We start from the raw sequence: 26,426 nt of genomic DNA on the forward strand, positions 1-26,426 counted from the left end.
ACTGAACTTGCAGCTAAAGTCACCTGGGTCATCTGGCTCTCATGAGAAATGAAAACCATTCATTGAAAACAAACATTTATCGACCACCTACCTACATCCCTAATGGAAAAACAAAGATCCCATAAACTTGACCCTTGCCTGAAAAATTCAGACTAGTAAAAATGCTTCAGTGATATTTATAATATTCAAAAATTTCAAACAACCTTAACATCTAAAGTAAATGGAGGCTGGGCATGGTGGCTCACACCTGTAATCCCAACACTTTTGGAGGCCAAGGCAGGCAGATCACCTGAGGTCAGGAGTTTGAGACCAGCCTGGCCAACATGGTGAAACCCCGTCTCTACTAAAAATATAAAAATTAGCTGGGCATGGCGGCACATGCCTGTAGTCCCAGCTACTCAGGAGGCTGAGGAAGGAAAATCACTTGAACCCAGGAAGCAGAGGTTGCAGTGAGTCAAGATCGTACCATTGCATTGCAGCCTGGGTGACAGAGCGAGACTCCATCTAAAAAAAAAAAATAAAAATAAATAAAGCAAGTGGAGTATCATGCAGCCATTAAAAATTGTTATAGAGAGCCCTATTTTAAATATGGTAAATTAAGTGAAAGCAGATGACAACAGCATGGAGTAATTGGGTACTGGTATTAAGTCATTGCAGGTGATTTTTTTTTTTTAAACCTAGTTTGGTATTCTGTTTATTAGGTTTTTTAATCATTTTTATGTTGTTTTGTACTTTGCTTAATACTACTTTGCTTCTTTGGATAGATCCACCAAAAGACAATGGCGGAGCAGCCATCAATAAATATGTGGTGGAGATGGCAGAAGGTTCTAACGGTATGAATGGATATTAAACACTGATAGATTTATTCCAGCTAGTCTCTTTCTGTTCTTTATGGCTTTACATTTTATGTTATATCTTTTCTTTCTTCCTGCTTTTCATAAGGCACTGTAAAAAGATGTTTACTTCACTTTGGGCTGTCCTGGATTTTTTTTTCTTTGTTTCTAGCAGTTAGGATTTTGCCTGTTACGGTCCACTTTAAATAGTGATTTCCAGAAGTACAGTGAATCAAATGTAAGAGTGCTGTACACCTGTATCATTGCATTTACATGTTCTTTTTGTTCTCATTTGTTTACATTACTCAGCCTCTATACACCTAGACCAAGTCTTTAGATACTATGAATCTTCTGAAGGTTAATTTATTCAGTTAGATTTATATACAGATAGAGAAGGATTAACTTCTAAAATTTAACTCACATCATACTAGTTTTAGTAGTAAGTTTTATGACTAGTGAACTTTATTCTTGAATCGCACATTTAGCAGTGTGTATTTCTATGAAATGACCTATTTCCTGCCAAAAAAAAAAGGATGTCTTTTAATTAGGACTAGACTTCCTCTGATACTGGTTTTTTGTACTCTTTGTGTGCTATAACGTTATTACTGGACCAGTAAACACATTTAAAATGCTTAATTAAAAGTAAATTATCAATCTAGGCCAAAGTCTGTACAGAATTACAGAGATATTTCACTTCCATGAAGCCATGCAGACTTGTCTAGGAAGTTGCACATATAAAGAAAATTAGATCATTTCCAGGAAACCGAAACAAGCCTAAATTGTTTCTGACAAATTACATAAATACTTACTTTGTGAAGCTAGGATACCTGATGTGTCCATGATACCAAAACGTTAAACATTACCTAGTATCTGATTGAACACAATTCCTCACCTTACAGGAAACAAATGGGAAATGATATACAGTGGCGCTACCAGGGAACATCTTTGTGATCGACTGAATCCAGGCTGTTTCTATCGTTTACGAGTTTACTGCATCAGTGATGGAGGACAGAGTGCGGTAATACTTATATGTAGATTCTTTTGTGGTGGTGTTAGGTTTGGCTAAATGGGGTAGGATCACCAGGTGCCACTTCAAATATTGAAACATACCCACAAATGGAGCAAAGTAACTTCTGTAACCTGTTTGATTAATTTAATAGTGACCAAAATATTCTAATGTCGTACTTAGCTCACAGTAAGTATTCAGTGTATGTCTGTTGTCTGGTTGGTATTCAGCTTTGGAAAAACAAATACATGAAAACATTGGAGAAAATTTTATAAAGATAAATTTGAGAATGATGCTTAATAACCATACTAAGCAGAAATAGAAATAAAATAATTATAGACTGATTTACTGCTCCATAAATTATGTGTGTGAGGACACATCATAAAATAGTATCTACTATTTAAATCTACTTTCTAATATTTACTCATTCCAAAAAAGTTGGCCATTATTTTTTTATTAGAGACTCAGTAATCAAAATGAACTTAAAGTGTACCATTGATATAAAGACATAATGTTCTAGGGACATATGTTTATTAATAAGAGTGATTTTTTTTTTTTTGAAATGGAGTCTCACTCTGTCGCCCAGGCTGGAGTGCAGTGGCACGATCGGGGCTCACTGCAGCCTCTGCCTCCTGGGTTCAAGAATTCTCCTGCTTCAGCCTCCCGAGTAGCTGGGACTACAGGTGCCCACCACCACGCCTGGCTAACTGTTGTATTTTTAGTAGAGACGCGGTTTTACCATGTTGGCCAGGCTAGCCTTGAACTCCTGATCTCGTGATCCACTGGCCTCGGCCTCCCACAGTGCTGGGATTACAGGCATAAGCCACCATACCTGGCCAAGTGATTTTTTTTTTTTAAATGAATTAAACCAAGAATGCTTTCTTGGATCATTCATAATGGCTGTTTTTGTTTTGTTTTTTTTTTTTCAAAATGGAATTTAATGCAATGAAAGTATTCTTTTTTAAAAATGAAATATAGGCATTTTGTTGAAAATGAAACTAATGTGAAACTGAGTGTGAGTCCTGCCCAGCTGGCTTGTCCTCCAATTGCTTCATTTTATCCAGTAAGAAAATCTCCCTGGATTTAAGAAAAGCAGCCACACATACACATGCACAAAATCCTGTTCTACTATAGCATTTTACAGCATTTTTGTGTAGGATAGCTTTCTAATAAAAAGATGACCAAATATTTTGTGTTTAAAAAGAATGTTAAATACGAACCTTAATATGTTGCACGTAAGGAATATGGCACTGAGTTTGTGTCATTGTTTTGTTTTTTGTTGTTGTTGTTTTGTTTGTTTTTGAGACGGAGTCTGGCTCTGTCGCCCAGGCTGGAGTGCAGTGGCACGATCTCGGCTCACTGCAAGCTCTGCCTCTTGGGTTCACGCCATTCTCCTGCCTCAGCCGCCTGAATAGCTGGGACTACAGGAGCCCGCCACCACGCCCGGCTATTTTTTTGTATTTTTAGTAGAGACTGGGTTTCACCATTTTAGCCAGGATGGTCTCAATCTTCTGACCCTGTGATTCACCCACCTCAGCCTCCCAAAGTGTTGGGATTACAGGCGTGAGCCACCGCGCCCGGCCCAGTGTGGCATTGTTTTTAACAGAGTGTCTTTGAAAATAAAGGCTTTTAAAAATATAAATATAGCATAGAAACTAAAAGCAATATCAAATACCTAGAAAGATGTCAAATGCCTGGAAAAGCTTACCTGATTTCAGATTTATTTTTAGGTGGAAAGGATGAAGGAAAGATAATTTTTTAATGTATAAGTTAAGCCTGGTGCAGTGATGAATGTGTATAGTCTCAGCTACTCTGGATGTGGGAGGATTGCTTGAGCTCAAGAATTTGAGGCTGTAATCATACCTGTGACTAGCCACTGCACTCCAGCCTGGGCAACATACCAAGACCCCACCTCTAAAAATCAATCAATCAATCAGCTTATACAGTATATTAAAACATCCCTCCTTAGAAGAGATTTATGGGCAGTTGTTAGGGAGGGCGGGCCTGTTTCCGGGTGGCACGTGGGGCTTGAGGCCGAGAACGGCTCTTGCTGCCACCAACATGGAGACCTCGTACCGTGTCCCGTTCTTAGTGCTCGAATGTCCCAACCTGAAGCTGAAGAAGCCGCCCTGGTTGCACATGCCGTCGGCCATGACTGTGTATGCTCTGGTGGTGGTGTCTTACTTCCTCATTACCGGAGGAATAATTTATGATGTTATTGTTGAACCTCCAAGTGTTGGCTCTATGACTGATGAACATGGGCATCAGAGGCCAGTAGCTTTCTTGGCCTACAGAGTAAATGGACAATATATTATGGAAGGACTTGCATCCAGCTTCCTATTTACAATGGGAGGTTTATGTTTCATAATCCTGGACCGATCGAATGCACCAAATATCCCAAAACTTAATAGATTTCTTCTTCTGTTCATTGGATTCGTCTGTGTCCTACTGAGTTTTTTCATGGCTAGAGTATTCATGAGAATGAAACTGCCAGGCTATCTGATGGGTTAGAGTGCCTTTGAGAAGAAATCAGTGGATACTGGATTTGCTCCTGTCAATGAAGTTTTAAAGGCTGTACCAATCCTCCAGTATGACATGTGGAAAAGAATGAAGAGCAGCAGTAAAAGAAATATCTAGTGAAAAAACAGGAAGCGTATTGAAGCTTGCATTAGAATTTCTTCTTGGTATTAAAGAGACAAGTTTATCACAGTATTTTTTTTTTCCTGCTGACCTATTGCTATACCAACAATGTTGAGTGGCATTTTCTTTTTAGTTTTTCATTTCTTAAAGAAAAGAGACTCCATATCTACAACTATAATATCAAATAAAGTGATTGTTTTTTACAACCCCCTTAACATTTTTTGGAGATGACATTTCTGATTTTCAGAAATTAACATAAAATCCAGAAGCAAGATTCCATAAGCTGAGAACTGTGGACAGCTGATCAGCTTTACCTGTGGTGCTTTGCCTTTAACTAGAGTGTGTGATGGTAGATTATTTCAGATATGTATGTAAGACTGTTTCCTGAACAATAAGATGAATGAAAGGAGCAGAAATAAATACTTTTTCTAATTTAAAAAAAAAAAAAAAGAAGAAGAGATTTATGGATCCCTTTGGAGAAGATAAAAAATATTGCCCATTAAATTGCGTTGGAAGTTGTTTTTTTCTTTAGTTATGGAAGGAAAAGGAAAGGAAGGGTTCATTGAAGTTCGTTTTCAGTAACTTGCTTTGTATATAGTACTTGCACAGTACATGTCTTTGTCTATGAAAATTTTGAATTTTTATTTAATTGGGTTTTGATTTTTTTTCAGAACTTTATTCCTTTTTCATTGACAATCAAGTACAATTTCAAATTATCAGTGCAATATTTATGTTTATGTTATGTTTCCTTACCAAAAGCAATCTGATTATTTGGTTTTGGGGCATTTTTGTTTTCTTTTTGCTTTTGTTTTGGCAGGTCTCTGAATCTTTACTTGTGCAGACTCCAGCTGTGCCTCCTGGCCCATGCCTCCCTCCCAGATTGCAGGGTAGACCCAAAGCAAAAGAAATACAGTTACGATGGGGTAATTTCCATTTTGGTAATAAATTATTATTAAGTTAGAACAGAAAGTATTCATCTTGTTAAATTGCATCAATCTTTCCACCTTTAGGACCCCCTCTGGTTGATGGTGGATCACCCATTTCCTGTTACAGTGTGGAAATGTCTCCTATAGAAAAAGATGAACCTAGAGAAGTTTACCAAGGTTCTGAAGTAGAATGTACAGTGAGCAGCCTTCTTCCTGGAAAGACATACAGCTTCAGACTGCGTGCAGCTAACAAAATGGGGGTAAGAAGACTATACTGATAGAATTACCATCACAATGGTGATTATGTTTCATTTTAACATATATCATCATATCCATTATTTGGCCATTTAGCTTTAACATATGACTCCAAATTTTACAATTTTTTAATAAGCATACATTGATAAATACAAGAGAAGTCAGTATATTCCACAACTTAATTTTTATGAAATCTCAGTATTTTTAGATCTCACTTACAGTTTATGACACTTTGGACTTCAACTGGGCTAGAGTTTACCTTTTAGGCAGTGTTAATAGAGTTTACTTAATCAATTTAAGAGTAGAAGTAAAATCATAAGTACTGAAGTTTTTTGAGGCTGATTGAAGTTTTTGAGGTTTTTGAGTTTTTTGAGGCTGATTGAAGTTTTTTGAGGCTGAAGTAGCATTTACTTTCAGTTGGCAACTAATTATGATTTTTTGCCCAAGTGAGAAAAAACTTATGCTTTAAACTATTCTGGTTTTGTATGTATTTAATATATAACTCCAAAAAGTGGACAAAGTGGGTAATATCTCCATTTCACAACTAAGGAAACTGGGGTTCAGGAAAGCTAAATATTTTGTCCACAGTCGTACAAACTAATAAGTGATAGAGGTAAGCTGCAAACCTGAGTTTGTCAGACTCCAGAGCCAAAGCTCTTTCCACTCAGCTATGACACCTCTCATCTCTCTGCAATAAAGCAGGTTCCCTAAGGACAAAGCAGTAATTTCCTATATCAACTAAATAACGATTTCTTTGAACTATTCTATAATTAAAATTTTATAGAATTAAACTGACAGTTCTCCCATACCCATTATTTTGGTGAACTATACTATATTTCATATCCTGTTGTCCAAAAGGGTTCTGTATTTACATCTGTAAACTTACTTTTAAATTTATTTGTTTGGTTTTTTGAAACAGGGTCAGTGTGGAGTGCAGTGGTGTGATCTTGGCTCTCTGCAACCTCTGCCTCCTGGGCTCAGGTGACCCTCCCACCTCAGCCTCCCAAGTAGCTGGGACCACAGGTGCACACCACCACACCTGGATAATTTTTTCATATTTTTAGTAGAGAGGGGGTTTTGTCATGTTACCCAGGTTGGTCTCAAACTCCTGGGCTCAAGAGATCCACCCACCTCGGCCTCCCAAAGTTGTGGGATTACAGGCATGAGCCACTATGCCTGGCCTAAATTTCTTATATATCAAGTTTATATACTTAGGCAGCTCTTACACAAGTCATTCCTTTCTGTAAGAAGCCATCTTGTCAGCCTCACAAGGTTGCAGTACGCTAAGATCACATCTTTAATACTTACGTCTTAATTTATATTTTCAGGTTCGTGATAATTTGTCAAAATCACCTTAAGTAAATATTTACTTTCCATATTCCCAAAGAATATACATTTTAGACTTTTCTAAAGCTATTCCAGATTTTAAGATAAAATTTATGCCTACCAGAGAGCAGTACTGATAAATAATGTACTATAAATAACACTATTTACAGTTTTATTTTAAATAAAAGCCATTCAGCATGCTAGAATGGTGAAGCTTTGCATCATTATTTTGTTGTTGTTGACATGAATTAACCTTGCTCAAAAAAGGGAGGCCAAAAAAATGACATTTGTCATGAAAAACTTTTTTAAATCCCTATGGGACTTGAGGAACCAGAATCATTACTTCAGTTCTTATAAATAGTTGTGCTAAACCTCAAATTTCTATCATTTAGTGGCCCTTTCCATGCTCCCCATGAACTAAACTGAATTATTTGTGTGGCTGATATGTTTTATTAGGTTGCCTTATCACATGTGTAACAGTACTCTTTATTTGTAGATACCTTTGTAGGTATGTGTGTGTATAGACAGGTAGACAGACTTTTTTTTTTTTGAGACAGGGTCTCTGTCACCCAGGCTGGAATGCAATGGTATGATCATGGCTCACTGCAACCTCAACCTCCCAAGCTTAAGCGATCCTCCTGTCTCAAGCCTCCTGAGTAGCAGGGACTATAGGTGCACACCACCACACCAGGCTTATTTTTTACTTTTTTGTAGAGATGGGGGTCCCCTTATGTTTCTCAGGTTGGTCTCAAACTCTTGGGCTCAAGTGATTCCCCCACCTTCGCCTCCCAAAGTGGTGAGATTACAGGCATGAGCCTCTGCACCTGACCTTTTGTATATACTTATTATTGTAAATCATTTACTGCCACTAGCAGTCTGTAAGTCTATACTATTAAATGACATATTGGCCAGGCACAGTGGTAAATGCCTGTAATCCCAGCACTTTGGGAGGCCAAGGCGAGTGGGTCACTTGAGGTCAGAAGTTCGAGACCAGCCTGACCAATATGGTGAAACCCCTTCTCTACTAAAAAGTGCAAAACTTAGCTGGGGGTAGTAGCACATGCCTATAATCCCAGCTGCTCTGGAGGCTGAGGCAGGAAAATCACTTGAACCTGGGAGGCAGAGATTACAGTCAGCTGAGATCATGCGACTGCATCCAGCCTGGGCAACAGAGTGAGACTCTGTCTCAAATAAATAACAAACAGAAAAAAAACTTTTCAATGACACGTTTATATTTGGAATTTTGGCTGGGCACAGTAGCTCATGCCTGTAATCCCAATACTTTGGGAGGCCGAGGCTGGCAGATCACTTCAGGCCGGGAGTTCAGGACCAGCCTGGCCTACATGGGGAAACCCCGTCTCTACTAAATATACAAAAATTAGCTGGGATTGGTGGTGCCCACACCTGTAGTCCCAGCTACTCAGGAGGCTGAGGCACAAGAATCGCTTGAACCTAGGAGGCGGAGGTTGCAGTGAGCTGAGATTGTGCCACTGAACTTCAGCCTGGCAACAGGCTTTTCTCAAAAAATAATAATAACATACTTGGAATTTTAAAATTGATGGGTTTTCAAATTTATTGTTTTAAATTAAGAATTTTTGAACTACTAATAAAACTATCTGCCATAGTTCATTGATTTTTACATGAAATATTTATTTTCAAGATGATCTCAAGATTACTTTCCACAAAGCAGGCACATTGTGTCACCATTTTGCTCTGCTTTGTAAATTTGCCATCTAGGATTTTTGGGTGGTATTCATGTGAGATTAAAGCATATTCTCTAGCAGTTTCCTATAGCTACAGGTTTTGTTTTTTGTTTTTTTTCATTGCTTCTAATAGGATATAGTTACTATGAGTCCATGAAATATAATGGAAATGTGAATAAGGAGTTTACTGAAGACTTTAAACATTTGAATTTTTTTTAATTGCGAATATGATAGAAACCGGTAGTGTTGAGCAGTGCAAATATTTGAAGTGGTGATTTGTGAAATAGCCCAGCATTGCCTTAAACAAAATCACAGTCTACTTCCTGTTTTATACATGTGATAGTATAAAAGGTTTCTTTTTTTTTTTTTTTTTTTTTTTTTTTTTCATTTTCTGAGATTTATAGATTGGTGTATAGCTTTAAACTATATAAAGTTTTATGGAAAGATTTTTTAAACTTATTAATATAAATTTTAAAGTTGATATAATTAAAGTGAGTCCATCTTCTGTTTATAAAATGCAAGATTCCTTAACATTTATAATTACACAGATGAAATGGTTTCTATAAGGAAGTTGGAGTTTTGATTTTGCCCTTTATAGATGTTAGATTGTGCAGATTTGTCTGTATTTTCTCACCATATCCAATAATACTTTTCTCATAAGATTGGTTTTCAAGAGCTGTATTAGTTGTTATAATTGATTAGTATATAGTTTAACTTTATTCATCATATTTATACTGTGGATTTATAGCCAGAGGTTGAGGTTATTTCAAGACAGTTGATGACCTTCATTTAAAGTCTAGCTAAAATCAGTGCTGTAAACAAAAGGAAACATTTACATTTGTTTCTGTTTGCCACATATAGTAGCCTTAATTTTTTACTTTGTTATAAAACAGTTACATTCACAAGATTAGCCTGAGATATTTAATGACATTATGATGATACAATATGGTGTATATTCCCTGTGCAATCAGATTTGGAGGAAAAATGAAGGACTTAACATTAACTGAAGTCACTGATACTCTGAATAAGTATGGTCAAGGAGTAAACTATTTTCTTTTGGAAAAACTTTTTAAATTTTTATTTTTAAAGTATTATACTGTTGTTTTTAGGGCCTAATGGTTACATTGAATAGTTGGTTTCACCTTCTTAAGGTTTATTACCAATATTCATGAAACTTGATACGTTAAAATCCCTACCCTTTGGTAAGTCTACTGCTATTTATTAACATTTTTATAGGTGATTAAGGCATGTTTTTTTCCTAAATTAAATATAATTTAAATAACTTGGAATAATTTTCATATTAAATCTTTGTTAACAACTGAATGTTTTCATAGAATTTTCTGAGAAGTTGAGTTTCTTAGGTTTTTGTAGTTGGCTGGGCCCAGTGGCTCATGCCTGTAATCCCAGCACTTTGGCTCAAGCAGCCCTCCCTCAGACAGGAGGACCACTTGTGCCCAGGAGTCTGAGACCAGCCTGGGCAGCATGGTAAAACCCTGTCTCTGTAAAAAATAGAAAATAACCCAGCATGGTGGTGCACACCTGTAGTCCCAGCTACTTGGGAGGCTGAGGTGGAAGGATGGCTTGAGCCCAGGAAGTCGAGGGTGCAGGGAGCCATGTTTGCACCACTGCACTCCTGCAGTCTGGGTGACAGAGCCAGACCTTGTCTCAAAAAAAAAAAAAAAAGAAGTTGACCTAGCTCTTAAAGATGGGCATTTGGCAAAACTGCCTGATACAGTGCAGTAACAGGTAGGTTTACTTCTGATCATTATAATGATGTGCCACTGTTAAGTGAAAATACCAGTGTATTGGGGCTTTTCTTTTGCTAATGAGCTTTAAAAAATTGATGACTATAAATTTCTGTAATTGTTCTCCTATGTGTCAGGGAAGGAATTTGCCAATACTGAATAAAATGTTTTATATTCCAGGTAATGTATGTTAAAAGTAATTATGAGAAAGTGAGCTTTTTAGCATGGAACAGAAAAATCAAATTATGGTACAAAATAAATATAAATGTATGGAACAGTATGTTGGTAAAATTTGATATGGAATATAATGCCTAAGAAAGATTCGTGAAGTATTAAAAATTTTAAAATCATAATTTACACCTATCATCTCCCATACCTTTAGTTAGTATCAATTTCTTCACTCCTTATATTTCTTCTGAATTATTCCACCCACCTAATTCCCTAATGTCCTGCCCTTCTTACAAAAACCAGTTCCTGAAGAAATAAGGGGCAGAAGAAAGTATAAGTAAATGAAACTTTAAAATTTCTCACACCTTTACTCTCATGATTTTTAAGTCTTTTTAGTTTATGTGAATACTTACAGAATTATGACCAAATTAATCTTGAAACACAGGGAAAAGACTTTATTAATGAATCTTTAAATATGCAGTTCTGTGCAATCAGTGGGCGTTTAAGGGTGAAAAATAAAAACACTAGTTACATTTGTTTTTCTAGTTTGGACCATTTTCAGAAAAATGTGATATTACTACAGCCCCTGGGCCACCAGATCAGTGCAAGCCCCCTCAAGTGACATGCAAATCTGCAACTTGTGCACAAGTGAATTGGGAGGTATTGTAATTTCTATTGACTTATATCTACTTTCTTAAGTGATTAGAATAGTTTATATAAAAGAATAAAGATACTGTTCATTTTTACCTCCTGTATTATACAGAGCAAGTCCTAGTTTAATTCACATGAGAAACAGTGACTTCTTTTTCCTCTTTGAAGAATTTGAGTGAGGTATATTTGCATTACAGATATTTAGATTCCTGTTCATTATGTTTTTTGTATTTTTATGAAAGGCTTTGTCTCAGTACTGAGATATTTCAGCCACTGGTAAGTTTACTGTTCAGAACAGACATACATAGGAATTAGTAAATTCTGTTTCTCTTATATTTAACCAGTACACATCTCCAGTGTACTTATTGTGGATAGTAATAATCAGTGATGATAATTATTATATTTTCAGTTCCCTTTGAAATTTAACAAAATGTCTGTATGGTTTTAACATTTCATATTAATAGAATTATTTGAAGTATATGTACCTTAAAACACTTTCTAAAGTGACTTAGTCATATTTCTACTTCTAATTCAAAACAGTTATATATTTGACCAATCTTAAATTCAGATAATCTTAATGAATAAAAAATGTAAAATTGAACGGTTTTGATTGTGCTTAAAAGTTTTAAAGAAATTCAGAAGCAATCTAGTTTTACATGTGGTCAGGTAAAGAACATTTTTGGTCAAAAGCTATTTAATCAACATCAAAACTAAGACCTTTATCCTTTTCTTAATTTAAAGGTTCCTTTGAGTAATGGAACAGATGTCACTGAATATCGATTGGAGTGGGGAGGAGTTGAAGGAAGTATGCAGATATGTTACTGTGGGCCTGGTCTCAATTATGAAATAAAAGGACTTTCACCAGCAACTACCTATTATTGCAGGGTCCAGGTAAAGATGATCAGTACTTTATCACTTAACTCTATCCAGAGTTTTATATTTCATTGGCATTTTCATGGTTATGACTTGGTTAACTCGGAGGCTCTGTTAATTTGTAGGCTCTCAGTGTTGTGGGTGCAGGCCCTTTCAGTGAAGTAGTAGCCTGTGTGACTCCACCATCAGTTCCTGGCATTGTGACCTGTCTTCAAGAAATAAGTGATGATGAGATAGAAAATCCCCATTATTCACCTTCTACATGCCTTGCAATAAGCTGGGAAAAGCCTTGTGATCATGGTTCGGAAATCCTTTCCTACAGCATAGACTTTGGAGATAAACAATCCCTAACAGTGGGAAAGGTTACAAGCTATATTATCAACAATTTGCAACCAGATACAACATACAGGTATACTCTAAATATTATGTTGATTTTTGCCTAGACCAGAGAGACACTTTAAATAAAACAATCATAACCAAACTTTTTTTCTTATGTGGCACTTAGAATACGAATTCAAGCCTTGAATAGCCTTGGAGCTGGTCCTTTCAGCCATATGATAAAATTAAAAACTAAGCCTCTCCCTCCTGATCCACCTCGTCTGGAATGTGTTGCCTTTAGCCACCAGAACCTTAAGCTGAAATGGGGAGAAGGAACTCCAAAGACATTGTCAGCCGATTCTATTCAGTACCACCTTCAGATGGAGGATAAGAATGGACGGTAGGTTTTTTTAATTGCTTCTTTATATAGATTCTTAGGTCTTAAGTATATAAATTTCTGTAACTGTTAGAAGTAGGCCAGGTGTGCTGACTCACACCTGTAATGTCAGCACTTTGGGAGGCTGAGGCAGGCAAATTGCTTGATCCCATGAGTGCAAGACCAGCCTGGGCAAGATAGTGAGACCTTGTCTCTAAAAAAAAATTTTTTTAATGAAGTAAGTTTTCAAAAATGAAGTCAAGATTGTCATACAAAAGTGTGTTGTTTTTAAAACATTTGAAAACACAATGTAGATTTCCTGTTTATAATTTGTGAGTGGAATACCAAGAGAAAAAAAATAAATGGGCTACTCTTTCGTTGTTTTCTCTAATCCGTTTACTGTTTTCATGATGATAAAAGACACCTAATCTTGGATACAAAATAAATTCTTCAATGTTTATTTCTAGCAGGACACAATTTTTTTTTTTTTTAAAGACAAGGTCTCGCTCTATCACCCAGGCTGGAGGGCAGTGGCACTATCTTGGCTCACTGCAACCTCTGCCACCAGGGCTCAAGCCATCTTCCCACCTCAGCCTCCCAAGTAGTTATGACCACAGGCGTGGGCCACTACACCTAGCTAATTTTTGTATTTTTAGTAGAGATGGGGTTTCATCATGTTGCTCACGCTGGTCTTGAACTCCTGGGCTCAAGTGGTCCTCCTGCCTCAGCCTCGCAAAGTGCTGAGATTACAGTCGTGAGCCATCATGCCTGACCAGAACAATTTTTTTTTTTTTTGAGACGGAGTCTCACTCTGTTGCCAGGCTGGAGTGCAATGGCGCAATCTGGGCTCACTGCAGTCTCCACCTCCCAGGTTCAAACAGTTCTCCTGCCTCAGCCTCCCAAGTAGCTGGGACTACAGGTGCGCACCAACCATGCCCGGCTAAGTTTTTGTATTTTTAGTAGAGACAGAGTTTCATCATGTTGGCCAGGATGGTCTCCATCTCCTGGCCTCATGATCCACCTGCTTCGACCTCCCAAAGTGCTGGGATTACACATGTAAGCCACCACACCTGGCCCCAAAACAATTTTATAGTAAATTGTTATGATTGTTTCTGGCCTCTGAGATCCTTGAGGGCAGAGATTATGTTTCAGTCTTTTCCACACCCCTGACAACAGGGCCTGCACACTAAATGAGTACAGTTCAGTTTTTCACTGTGTGATCTCAGTTAGATTCTGTGATTATCTAGTCCCTTTGCTAATCTCTGTCTCATTCAGATTCTTTCTGTGCCTCTTTTACATCTTCATGTACCTGTTGTACTATTTCCTATATAATGTGCCATATACTGCCGCACTAAATCATGTGTTTGAATTACAGTGTTAACTCTGAATATTTGTAACAGTCATTCTAATGCCAACTAGGGCTATTTATTCACATTATATTCCATATAAGCAATGCCACATCCTCCCACAGCTGTTAATCCTTTAATATTTTAAGAATTTTGAATTTTGCTTTTCTGCTTTTCACTGAATATATTAGAAACAATTTCCATATCTGATGGACTCAGAATACTAGTAACAGTTTTTCCCAAGATTAACTTTTTTGGCCGGGCACAGTGGCTCACACCTATAATCCCAGCACTTTCGGAGGCCAATGCGGGTGAATCACGAGGTCAAGAGATCGAGACCATCCTGGCTAACACAGTGAAACCCCATCTCTACTAAAAATATAAAACAATTAGCCGGGCATGGTGGTGGGCGCCTGTTGTCCCAGCTACTCGGGAGGCTGAGGCAGGAGAATGGCGTGAACCCGGGAGGTGGAACTTGCAGTGAGCCGAGATTGTGCCATTGCACTCCAGAGCCTGGGCAACAGAGTGAGACTGCGTCTCAAAAAAAAAAAAAAGATTTACTTTTTTGTGTTGTTTGTATCTTAGCCAGATATTCAACAATGGAATGTTCATGATGCTTGTACATAAGTACTCTCTATCAGAAATACTTATACATTTAAAATAACATGGAATAATTTTGTATACTAGTATATCAACAGTAAGAACATTACACAGAACAAACACTATTGATCATTTCCTAAAATCTATGTATCGATGAATGTTAGCCTTTGTTCTTGGCAGAATTTTATGTAATCTTTGTAGCCTTATCGCTACAAACAGATTATTTGCCTTATAGAAGTTTTTGGTATAGCCATTTATTTTTAATATATGTTATTATTACTGGGCAAATTAACTGTTTAAATTTTTTTCCTCCCCTTTCTAGCATACATTTGGGGTAGTGCAAGAAGGCTTACTGGAAACAGGTCTAATTAGTGTTTGGTTGAAATATAATAGAATAAAGATTCTATTAAATATAAATTCTATTCTATTATAGAACTTCCAACTTAATATTCAGCTGCATCTAGAGACTTGTTATGGGGTATGAATATGGCTCATGGCCTTTGGTTGTGGAAAATAAATAAAACCTTTTATGATACTGTTAATTTTAATGCACACATTTAATAAATCAATTTCATATCTTTGATGACTTTCATTTGCTTTGATTTTCACAACTACATATACTTGCTGTGAGGATGGTATCATAATGATACTTTAGCTGTTCCCTGATCCAGATTTTGTCATTGTTCAGCTTTTTTAAACAGTGGTATTACCACTATTTTTTTTCCTGTCATTAAAAAAAAATTTAGAGATTGAAAAGGCAAGGCTTATCCAATTACTGCTTATTGGAAGTACTGTTTCTTCCTGTCATTAAATATTTCTTTATTTTTAACTTGACTACAATTTTCAGACTGTTAGCATTGAATAAGCATTCATTATTCATTTTCTAATTTCCCAGAGTTTTAGAAACATCCAATCAAAAATATTGGGATGCATTCAACTTATAGTAACATATTAGGAGAAATATATATGATATTCAACTTCATTGAACAGTTCAAGTGGATGATGTATTGGAAATTATATATTGTCATACTGCTTTTGTAAATCTCTAGAGAAACATCACCAAGGCAACTAAAAATCTGCCTGGGAATTGAGAATTCTCTTTTTTTCAGATAAAGACAAGGAAGATTAAAATAGAAACTTAATCTCATAGCTTAGCTCTCTATGCCATACTTGACAAGTTTTATTAATATGACTTTAGTTAGAAATAATTCGTAATGAAAATTGTGATGCTCTGAGCATCTTTTAAAATGTACATTAACAAAATAGTATTCAGAAACAAAGCTAAACTGGAAGCCTGAGACGAAACAGTTATGGTTGGATATGAAATTTAGTAACAGACTTTCAGTAAATCATGTCAAATTGGGAAATTTACCAAATATCCTATTTCTCTTCATCTGATGAAAAACAGATTTATTTTAAGTGACAAAGAGTTCCTGGCATCAAACTTTTGGTGTAACTTATCACTCCTAAATAATGTTCCTAAATAAGTGTGTTTATACTATTTTGTAAAACATTTTCATAAGGTAGTATAAGGTTTATCTAATAGTTATTTCCATTTTAGGTTTGTATCCCTATACAGAGGACCATGTCATACATACAAAGTACAAAGACTTAATGAGTCAACATCCTATAAATTCTGTATTCAAGCTTGTAATGAAGCTGGGGAAGGTCCCCTCTCCCAAGAATATATTTTCACTACTCCAAAATCTGTCCCACCTGCCTTGAAAGGTAAGTTATACATCCTGAAGTTATTTTCTTTTATAATAAATTACTTTTTTTTTTTTTTTTTTTTTTTTTGAGATGGAGTCTCACTCTGTCTCCCAGGCTGGAGTGCAGTGGCACGATCTTGACTCACTGCAACCTCCGCCTCCCGGGTTCACGATATTCGCCTGCCTCAGCCTCCCGAGTAGCTGCGACTACAGGCGTGAGCCACCATGCCCGGCTAATTTTTTTGTATTTTTAGTAGAGATGGGGTTTCATCGTCTTAGCCAGGATGGTCTCAATCTCACCTCATGATCTGCCTGCCTCGGCCTCCCAAAGTGCTGGGATTACAGGCGTGAGCCACTGTGCCGGGCCAATAATTACTTTTTAATGTATTTTCCTAAATGCTTTGTTTACTAATATTAAAATTTAGCATCCAGTATATGTCCACCGGTTATACAAAATCATATAGGCAAGCCCAACTCTACTGAGGGTTCCACTCAATAATAAAAGCTGTTTTATCTGGCACGTTCATATTCAGACAAGTACTGGCTTTTGTCACTGATGTTTTTAATAATGTAACATAAAAATACTAAATGGAATAGGTAGGCCATTGGCTTAAAGAAAAAAAATTATAAACTCTGATTGTTTAAACATTTTGACTTGTTGATATTACATTCATTTAGATTTCAGAAGGAAAGCCTGGTCATCTGTTACGCAAAACAAATTCTTCATTAATGTGGGTTTTTCAGTCAATTTTACACACACATGTACACATATTTACACACATTTGTATATACATTTATCTTTTACTTTTAGAGGGGTTCTTATTTTAAAGTGACTCTGGCAAGGGCTGCACTCTATTTTTAGCTGAAAAGTCTTACAGTTAATTGCTCTGAAGACTAATCACAGAGACTTCTAGAACCATATCCTGGATCATGTACTTAAACAGAAGAAGGAGAACTCTTCTTGAATAGTCTTTCTAATAATATTGAGAGTTTCACTGAGTCCTTTTTCTGTTTGCTCATCAAGTTCAGTGTCTCTTAGCTTTAAGAAGAGTGCTGACTATAAGCAGAGCACAGTGGCTCACACCTGTAAGCCCAGTGCTTTGGGAGACTGCAGGGGGAGGCTCACTTAAGGCCAAGAGTATTGAGACCAGCCTGGGCAGCATAGTGAGACCTGCCTCTCTACAAAAGAAATTTTGAATTAGCTGGGGATGGTAGCATGTGCCTGTATATGTAGCTGCACAGGAGGCTGAGGCTGCAGTGAGCTATGATTGCACCACTGTCTCCACTCTGGGTGACAGAGTGAGATCTCATATCTTAGAATACAAGAGTGCTGATTTTAACCTCTTTGGATGCAAATTTCAAAAATTCACTGATACTTATTTCAAGTTTATAAGTGGATTTTAAATATTTGTTGATTTTTATTAAAACAAGTGTCTGCATAATGTACCAAATTAAAAATCAAGTGGAACAGATTTTATTTATATTTGTTTCCTACAGCACCCAAAATAGAGAAAGTAAATGATCACATTTGTGAAATTACATGGGAGTGTTTACAACCAATGAAAGGTGATCCAGTTATTTACAGTCTTCAAGTTATGTTAGGAAAAGATTCAGAATTCAAACAGGTATGTACCAAGATATTAATTTGTGGATGCATATGTTTACCTTTTTTTAATTTTTATGTATTTTCAATGTAAGATTTGGCCACCTTTACCTTTCTAATTCATAAACATGTATTCAGTATATATTATATTCCAGAGATCTCAAGATTCCAAATCTTTTCAGTATGAACTACACTTGAACAGATTATTTATTTATCTGATAAGTATTCATTGAACTCTGTGCCAGGCACTCAGGATACAGCACTGAACAAAAAGTCCCTTGCCTCCATGGAGCTTACTTATATTCTGGTGGAAAAGAAGACACTATAAGCAAATGAACATGCCAGTATATTGTTAGATATAAGTGCAATGGAGAAAAAACAATATTGGATAAAAGAAATAGGGAGTAGTGGAGGGGGAGGGCACTGAGTCTTATTTCATTTGGGGCACTCAGCTGACATTTCAGCATGGCCCAAAGGAGATGACTATGGGGAAAAGAGTGTTCCAAGAAGATGTGCTGAGGCAGGAACATGCCTATTAAATCTGATGAACATAAAGGAGTCAGTATGACTGGGATAGAGAGAGCAAAGGGAAGAGTGGATAAGGTCGGGTAGTTAATCCTAAGGGGCCTATAGGTGGTATGGAGTGATGTAGGGCGTAATAGGCCATACTGTGGCTTTTACTCCACGTGAAATGAGAAGACACTAGAGGATTTTGACAAGGGTATTCATGTGATCAGACACAAGGTTGTTTTGACTATAGTGTCAAAACTACAGTAGGACAAGGGCAGAACTAGAAAGACTAATAAGGAGGCTTTTACAATAATAGTATTAATAATAGTCATAATGCAGTGCCATAAATATGACATTAGGCATGAAGTTATAATGGAATCCTAGAGGAAGTGTCACCTTCCTAGCCAAGAGGTTTCAAAGATAGCTTTCTGGTAAAGCAAGAATAGCAGTCAGATAGAGTGGAGAGTTGCCAATGTTTGTTACAACTTTTATAAAGAATGAGCTTTTATACCACTCCAAAGACTAATTAAATAGCTATACATTTCATCTGATTTTCCGTTTTTGCTGTAACCTTCTTAATTTTGAGGGCTTTTAAGCTGGGTTGTTTTCATTGTGTCTTATATTTTCCTCTTCCACTAAAAAAAAAAAGATTATTCATTTGTTTTATTCCAGTATTGTGCTGTTGTAACTACTCTGTGTAATATCTTAATTGAAATTACAAAAGATCCAAAGAGTCAGATTAAATCTGGCATGCAATTGTTTTTCTTTATTAAACCATCTGCAAATTGACATGATAATTAGATTTGAAATGTAATTTACAGATAAGTAGGTTTCCTTCTAAGGAGGAAGCAAAATTAATATTAAAGAAACTATAATTATATTACACGTTTAAAGGAAATAGGGACTCCACATTTGAGTAGTTTATGGATAAGCTTGAGGCTTGTTTGAATGACTTTTCTTGGGTGTATAAACCATCTGAAATTAGCTTGAGCAAGTTAATCTGTTTTCTTCGGTCCTGTATCTACAGCCAACTATGTCTCTTCCTGCTTAGATGTCTTCCCACATCTGAAATACAAAATTGAATACTTGATCCCATCATCTTCCCTCCCAATATCTCCTCTCCAACATCTTTACTTCATCAGTGTCATGGACACCAATATCATCTTGGTCTCTAAGCTATAAATTCTTAGATGAATTTTTTTTTCCTATCAACTCTTAATCAGAAGTTTCTAAATCCATAAAACTACATCAGGGCCTCATCACTTTTACATATAGATCAAGAATCCCTGTCCTACTCAGCTCCCTTCAGTCCTTCACACAGCCTCATGATTAGGATTCCATAAACACTGTTTTAATGTCACACACCTACAGTGGTCCCTTTTAAATTAACCTAAATTTCCAACTAGTGTAATTAATGTATTCTTCCTGTCTGTACCAGATCTCTTCATTTATCACCCTCATGCCATTTGTTGAGGTTTTTCTTTCTTAACCTAATACTGCCAGGTTCATGGAATGGTATATGAAGACACATGGAAAATATAAAGACAAAAATCATCCATTATATCCATAAGACAAATACATATTTTTAATTTTTACTAAATTTACTTCAGTGTATGTATACAATTTTACACTACTTTCTCATACAACATTCTGTTTTAAGTGAATCCTTTTATAGGTTGAAGCATCCCAAATAAAGTCCAAAATTCAAAATGTTCCACCCAAAATCTGAAACTTTTTGAGGATCGACATGACACTCAAAGGAAATGCTCACTGGAGCATTTCCAATTTCAGATTTTTAGGTTTGGAATGCTCAACTAGGAAATATGCAACTATTCCAAATCAAAAAAATTGAAATGCTTCTGGTTCCAAGCATTTCATATAAGGAATACCCAACCTGTACCATCTCCCAAACATGGATCATTTCTACATTCTACTCCCTGAAACATTATGCATCCTTAGAACTAATGCATAGTCACCATTTTCTTTCAGATTTCTCTTAAAAGCTTCTTTCAATAAGTTCCTTTATATATTGTTGTCAGCATCCACATTTTTATTTATTGCCAATAATTCACTAATTTAATGGCCTTTTATTAAGTACCTGCTATATGCTGGATTCTGGAGATAGAAAAATGAGACAGAGATCTTACTTTACTTTGAGAGCAAAGCCATATGTAAAAAAATTAGATTTATAACAGGTACAATTGAGGCAGCTAAAAGTACTTGAAAGCCCCCACGCGTTGGTTCATCTGACTTGTAGCCCACCAACTAGCTGGAGAAACTCAACTGACAAGTCATTTAACCCTATGAGCCTTTTTCCCAATTACAGAATGAGTGGCGGGGCGGAGGTTGCTCATTATTGGAAATGATAGCTCCTACAGATTGAGCAGTGACTGCATGCTGAGCACTGCACTAAGTACTTTAACAAGCATTAGTTCATTTCATCCTCATAACTGTCATACATGTTAACTACTAGTATGCTTGTGGTAGTTGGTCTCAAATCACATCTGGAGTGTGAAGTGGTGGAGCAGACCTTGGATGCCAGGGGTGAACAGTTCTAGTATATATCTTCTTAACCCATTTATGCCTAGTGTTCCATTATTGGAACACTAAGCTTGTGGTAGTTATTTATATCCAACTGATAAGGTTATTGCCAAGGTCTGATTTTTCACCAAAAAAAAAAAAAAAAAATTGCAACCTCTGGCATAAATGGGTTAATTACTAGCACACTCCCCTGAAAATCTGTGGAATTTCATTCTTTTTATTTCCCTTGTAAGGCATGGCAGAGGAGGTCCTATTCTCTGATTCTAAGTGATCTCCCCTCTCTGGAGTTTATACAGTGATTTGCCATAGGCACCTATAGAAAGCTCCCCTTATTCATTTGCCATTTCATTCAACAGATATGTTTGAAATTGTATGGAAGTTTATCAGTTATATAAAGACATAATGGGGGAAGCAAAAGTAGACACTATCCCTTCTTTGATGGAATTATTTCATTAAAAAATGACTTCTTACATTTGAGAAAAGCAGGAAAATGCTTGAGGACTGATTTTGCTTGTTCTCTAGCTGCCCTGGGGCACATCTGCACTCCTTAACTCATCTGTGAACCGTATAAAGGTAGATCTCACATCCTCGCTTTTGAAATTTCTCTTGCCTCTATGCAACAAACAGATAAGTACTTTAATGGATAGGTATTTTTAACATGTCATTTAAAAGATAAAATCAATGGCATTCACTGGCTTTCACATCAAAAACAATTCTCACACTAGCCAGTTTTAACACATTTTCTGTCCAGCCTTCACACGTAATTCTTCCTTCCAATAATTTATTAACAGATTTACAAAGGTCCCGACTCTTCCTTCCGGTATTCCAGCCTTCAGCTGAACTGTGAATATCGCTTCCGTGTATGTGCCATTCGCCAGTGCCAAGACTCTCTGGGACACCAGGATCTCGTAGGTCCCTACAGCACCACAGTGCTCTTCATCTCTCAGAGGACTGAACCACCAGCCAGCACCAACAGAGACACTGTGGAAAGCACAAGGACCCGACGGGCACTGAGTGACGAGCAGTGTGCTGCCGTCATCCTTGTGCTGTTTGCTTTCTTTTCCATTTTGATTGCCTTTATCATTCAGTACTTTGTAATCAAGTGAAAATATAACTTTATTTTTTAACTCTATTACATTTTATTTTGTCATGTACTAAAATTATTTCTGTATTGCTTTTATAAAAAACAGTGGCATTTAGCACTGGCATTGAGACTATAGCACATCATTTTTGCCATTTTCAGTGCTTATATTGTTAGGTAGAGGCTGGCACTTTATTAGAATGCAAGCCACAAAAATATCAATTTTGGTTTTTTGTTAGGGTGGGTCTTCTTTTTTTCTTTCCCTCTCTCTTTTTTTTTTTTTTTTTTTTAACATGCCTTCTTATAGAAAAACTTTCTAAGAGGCAACAATTTAGAATGGATATTTTGACCAATCGGCATGAGTGTAACAGTGATAACCTGATCTTTTTGTTTTAAAGATTATTACCAAGTGAAAAATCAGAATGAATAGAATTTACACTAACATGCTATATAAAATGTTAAAGTCTGATGCTGTGAAAGCAATCTAGTGCTATATTTCTACCTCCTCATTTGTCTTAATTATTTGGTAAGTGGGATTATGATGAGTAACTGGAGGGGCTTAGAAACAAAAACTGGATGAAAGAGTATGCATGAAGTAAAGCTTCTTTGATAAATGTGGAGTTCTTCATTATAAATATATTTTCATGAATTCACAGATAAGTACTTAAAGAAAGCACAGACAGTTTACTTGGCCTAAAAATATTTTGATGTTTACTCAAAAAGTACCTCTTCGGGTCTTGAGAACATGGAAAAGAACTGAGTGCTTTTAAATACTTTTTAGAAAGTAATCATAAAAGTAAATTGAATTTCAAACCTATTTGGCTTCTATTTTGTGAACCTTTGAACTATATGTACGTGTATAAGGGTATACATGTACATATATGGCATATAACAAGTGTACACATATACACATAACAAGTGTAGAAATATGTATTACACACATACACTCACTCTGTCGGGTATAGGCTAATTTTGAAGAACTCCCAAAAGTTTTTGCTGCTTCTCCCATAACTGCTGCCACCACCATCAGAATTCATAATCAAACCTAACCTTTTTGTTTGGGGCACCAAATCTGAAGACAAAATTAATTTGCACCAGTAAACTTCAAGCTGCTTTCTTTCTTGAAAACTAAACGTTTAATGTATAATGTCTGTTTGGATACTGTTCCAAATTGTTGATTGCATGTGGTTAATGTTGCATTAGAGCACTTTGCAATTGCATAATTCATTAATGTTTTGTGAGCTTGCATTTGTGAGTTATTGGATGATCAGACTGAATTTTGTCAAGTATCACATTGTACATCTTGCCTAGATGTCAATGACTGCCAGTAATAATACAGTTTATAATGAAACTATCTACAATTCCTGTTTTAGCACATCTGTTATCCGTAAAACACCTGTAACTAGCTTTTTTAATTTATTATTTGAATTTTAGGATAGCAAATCACTAATTTTTAGTTGCTGAGGTTGGCATTTTAGTGATTAAGCACTTCTGTCAGTCTTTGAAAAAAGAACGTATGTTTTGTGCTTTGAAGATCTCTGAAGAATTTCTTTTATAATAGAATGGGCATGTATTGTAACAGTTTTATGTCAAATGATCTGTGCTGTAGAAAAACATTAACCCTTGTTCAAAAAAGAAATGGATAAACTTGGCCTTTCTAAGTGGTAAGAATGACCTGTCACTATAATATACTGTATGTTTACATTTTATTTAAATTTAATCTCTTATGTATAGGGTGATAACCTTCCCCCAAAACAACAGTGATTGCGATTGTTTTCTAGAAACTTCTTTAAAGTGCCACATTTGGCAGTACAAATGAGTCTGAGTGTAATAGCCCAGAGATTTATATATAGTTGAATGTCTAAAATGGTAAAATGTGCCACTGTGTCAAGTTACAGTGGCTTATGTTTTTCATAGTAATTCAAATGAACCTCCTATTTTTGATAGTAAATGTCATTTAATAGTATACTTGCCATTTGAGCCTCACTGCAAAATTAGTGCAGAAGAGAAAACAATTTTTAATGTAATCTTGATTTTACCTCATATACTGTACATTCCAAAAACTCTAAACTTTTTAAAGATTATAGATACACTACCAAACATATCACCTTAAAATTGTATAAGGCTGAATGAACTTCATACAAATGAAAAAAAGCTCATAAAAATACCTAAACTATGTAGCAAAAGTATCTTTAAAATCCATGGAAAATAAAAGTTGTATCATTCTTTTTGAGATATGTTTATTGTATTCATATATACTCATTATTTGCTGCCTGTTTAAGAAAATGAAATGTTATGGTCTCCCCTCTTCCAATGAGCTTAAACATTTTTCCCAACAGTATACAAATCATCAACATGAGAGGATGTATATTTATTATATAAAGCCCAGTAAAGAATGAAATTAGAAGTTTTATCCTAGTGACTTGATTTTGTCCAACTCATGAAATATCTTACTTCCTTTCTGTATATAAAGAATACAGTGAGTCTAAGGTAAACTTCCCAGTGGGAAGAAGATCCGTAACCTCTCCTTGCCTTTCCCACATCCCTATTTTCCAGTACCTTCTTTCGCCCACTACCAGAGGCCCAGAACCTTCCTGTTAGTGGCACTGCTGGGTCTGCCTTCCACCAGAAAATCCAACATTCTCTCACTCATCCCCCATTAAAATTTCCATCCCAAGGACTTCCTTCTGGGGACGGACACTCAGTGCTTTTTTTTTTTTTTTTCCTTTTTTAATGGGTGAGCTAGTAAATTTTATGTTATAAATATTTTACCACCATAAAAAAAAAAAAATCCTTGAAAAATTCACTGAAGAAGCCAGTATGGAAAGAGGAGAACTCAATGTTTAAAATAAAGCCAACTTTTTTTTTTTTTAATCAAAAGATAAGTACATAGCTTCAAGCTCAACGTCTAGGTTGAGGACAATCATTATGAGTCCTATTAAAGGACAACCAGTTTTTTTTTGTTTTGTTTTGTTTTGTTTTGTTTTTTTGAGACGGAGTCTCGCTCTGTCGCCCAGGCTGGAGTGCAGTGGCCGGATCTCAGCTCACTGCAAGCTCCGCCTCCCGGGTTTACGCCATTCTCCTGCCTCAGCCTCCCGAGTAGCTGGGACTACAGGCGCCTGCCACCTCGCCCGGCTAGTTTTTTTTTTTTTTGTATTTTTAGTAGAGACGGGGTTTCACCATGTTAGCCAGGATGGTCTCAATCTCCTGACCTTGTGATCCGCCCGTCTCGGCCTCCCAAAGTGCTGGGATTACAGGCTTGAGCCACCGCGCCCGGCCAGGACAACCAGTTTTAAGAACACTGTCAGGCAAGCTACCATGTAGCTCTCCTTCACTCCATGCTTAGCTCTTCCAGACTTCCCAGTATTGATGAAGGATCATGTTTTTGTTCAGCTTTGCCCAGTGCTGTCATTCATAATAGATAAATGAAAAGTCCCAGAAACCTGTTGTGTTTGGGAAGGTTTTCTTTTGTTCCAGGCTTCAGCGGTTAATATGCTTGACAAATTTCAGAGTCTCTATCTCTGTAGACCAATGCCAAAGAATTGCTCTCTGGATTCACCGTTAGCAGCTCTTCATCTTCATCTTTGGCAATGTAAGAAGTAAAACCACCATATTCTGGCTCCCAGCCTTCACAGCCACAGTGGAGAATTAAGTCTAGGGCAAAATCAGCCTTGCTATGGTCACAAATTAGAAGTGTGGTGACCAGTCTTCCAACGCCTCAGTTCCCTTTGGCATGTGGGAACACCTGATTCATTATTTGTTTCATTTTCCTCTGACTCTGGGTCTGTCTGGTCGTGGCTCTGTTGGCCATTGATGCTCATGGCTGCCTGATTATTCTCTCACTTAGGAGGGCTATGGCCAGTCCCTTCCTCAGTTCTATCAGCAGCAGAGGCTGCTGCTTCGTCTTTTTTGTCATCCATCTCATCTTCCGAAGGGGCCAGGAAGTGAAGCTTCAGGCCTGTGAAGTTGGAGAGCAGCAAGAATAGTGCCTCAGAGCAAAATAACTTCATTCACTCCTTCAATATATCGGGAAGCTTCCTCTCCTCAGCTTTCTCATAAAGCCTTTTGTTGGCTGGGCACGGTGGCTCACGCCTATAATCCTAGTACTTTGGAAGGCCAAGGTAGGCGGGTCACCTGAGGTCAGTAGTTCAAGACCAGCCTGGTCAATATGGTGAAACCTTGTCTCTGCTAAAATAGAAAAATTAGCCGGGCGTGA

The 26,426-nt window shown here is 36.7% G+C and overlaps 2 protein-coding genes and 1 pseudogene across 5 annotated transcripts in view; 2 read left to right on the top strand and 1 right to left on the bottom strand.

The window, feature by feature from the left end:
- The window catches only part of FNDC3A (fibronectin type III domain containing 3A), a 232,182-nt gene extending 207,739 nt beyond the window's left edge, over positions 1-24,443 (top strand). For all 3 annotated transcript variants that reach the window (XM_050766259.1, XM_050766260.1, XM_050766261.1), the window contains 11 exons: positions 765-833; positions 1,733-1,851; positions 5,297-5,402; positions 5,490-5,665; positions 11,149-11,262; positions 11,995-12,144; positions 12,252-12,535; positions 12,632-12,844; positions 16,328-16,494; positions 17,973-18,100; positions 21,921-24,443. In XM_050766259.1, the coding sequence (XP_050622216.1) occupies positions 765-833; positions 1,733-1,851; positions 5,297-5,402; positions 5,490-5,665; positions 11,149-11,262; positions 11,995-12,144; positions 12,252-12,535; positions 12,632-12,844; positions 16,328-16,494; positions 17,973-18,100; positions 21,921-22,235 (1,841 nt within the window). In that variant the 3' untranslated portion in view covers positions 22,236-24,443. The remainder of the gene's footprint in view (positions 1-764; positions 834-1,732; positions 1,852-5,296; positions 5,403-5,489; positions 5,666-11,148; positions 11,263-11,994; positions 12,145-12,251; positions 12,536-12,631; positions 12,845-16,327; positions 16,495-17,972; positions 18,101-21,920) is intronic.
- On the top strand, positions 3,715-4,929 carry LOC126940475 (oligosaccharyltransferase complex subunit OSTC-like). Its single transcript, XM_050766389.1, has one exon. It carries the CDS (start codon positions 3,901-3,903, stop codon positions 4,348-4,350), a length of 450 nt encoding a protein of 149 aa, XP_050622346.1. The 5' UTR covers positions 3,715-3,900; the 3' UTR covers positions 4,351-4,929.
- LOC126940479 (prolyl 3-hydroxylase OGFOD1-like) overlaps positions 22,458-26,426 on the bottom strand; it is a 48,137-nt pseudogene continuing 44,168 nt past the window's right edge. Inside the window, exon 4 of the transcript XR_007720760.1 lies at positions 22,458-26,272. The product of XR_007720760.1 is annotated as a prolyl 3-hydroxylase OGFOD1-like (transcript). The remainder of the gene's footprint in view (positions 26,273-26,426) is intronic.

The sequence above is a fragment of the Macaca thibetana genome, chromosome 17, assembly GCF_024542745.1.
Source record: "Macaca thibetana thibetana isolate TM-01 chromosome 17, ASM2454274v1, whole genome shotgun sequence".
NCBI classification, from domain to species: Eukaryota; Metazoa; Chordata; class Mammalia; order Primates; family Cercopithecidae; genus Macaca; species Macaca thibetana.

Bases quoted from the DNA above. Each gene is read 5' to 3' on its own strand.
- LOC126940475 (XM_050766389.1), top strand. From the start codon at position 3,901: ATGGAGACCTCGTACCGTGTCCCGTTCTTAGTGCTCGAATGTCCCAAC.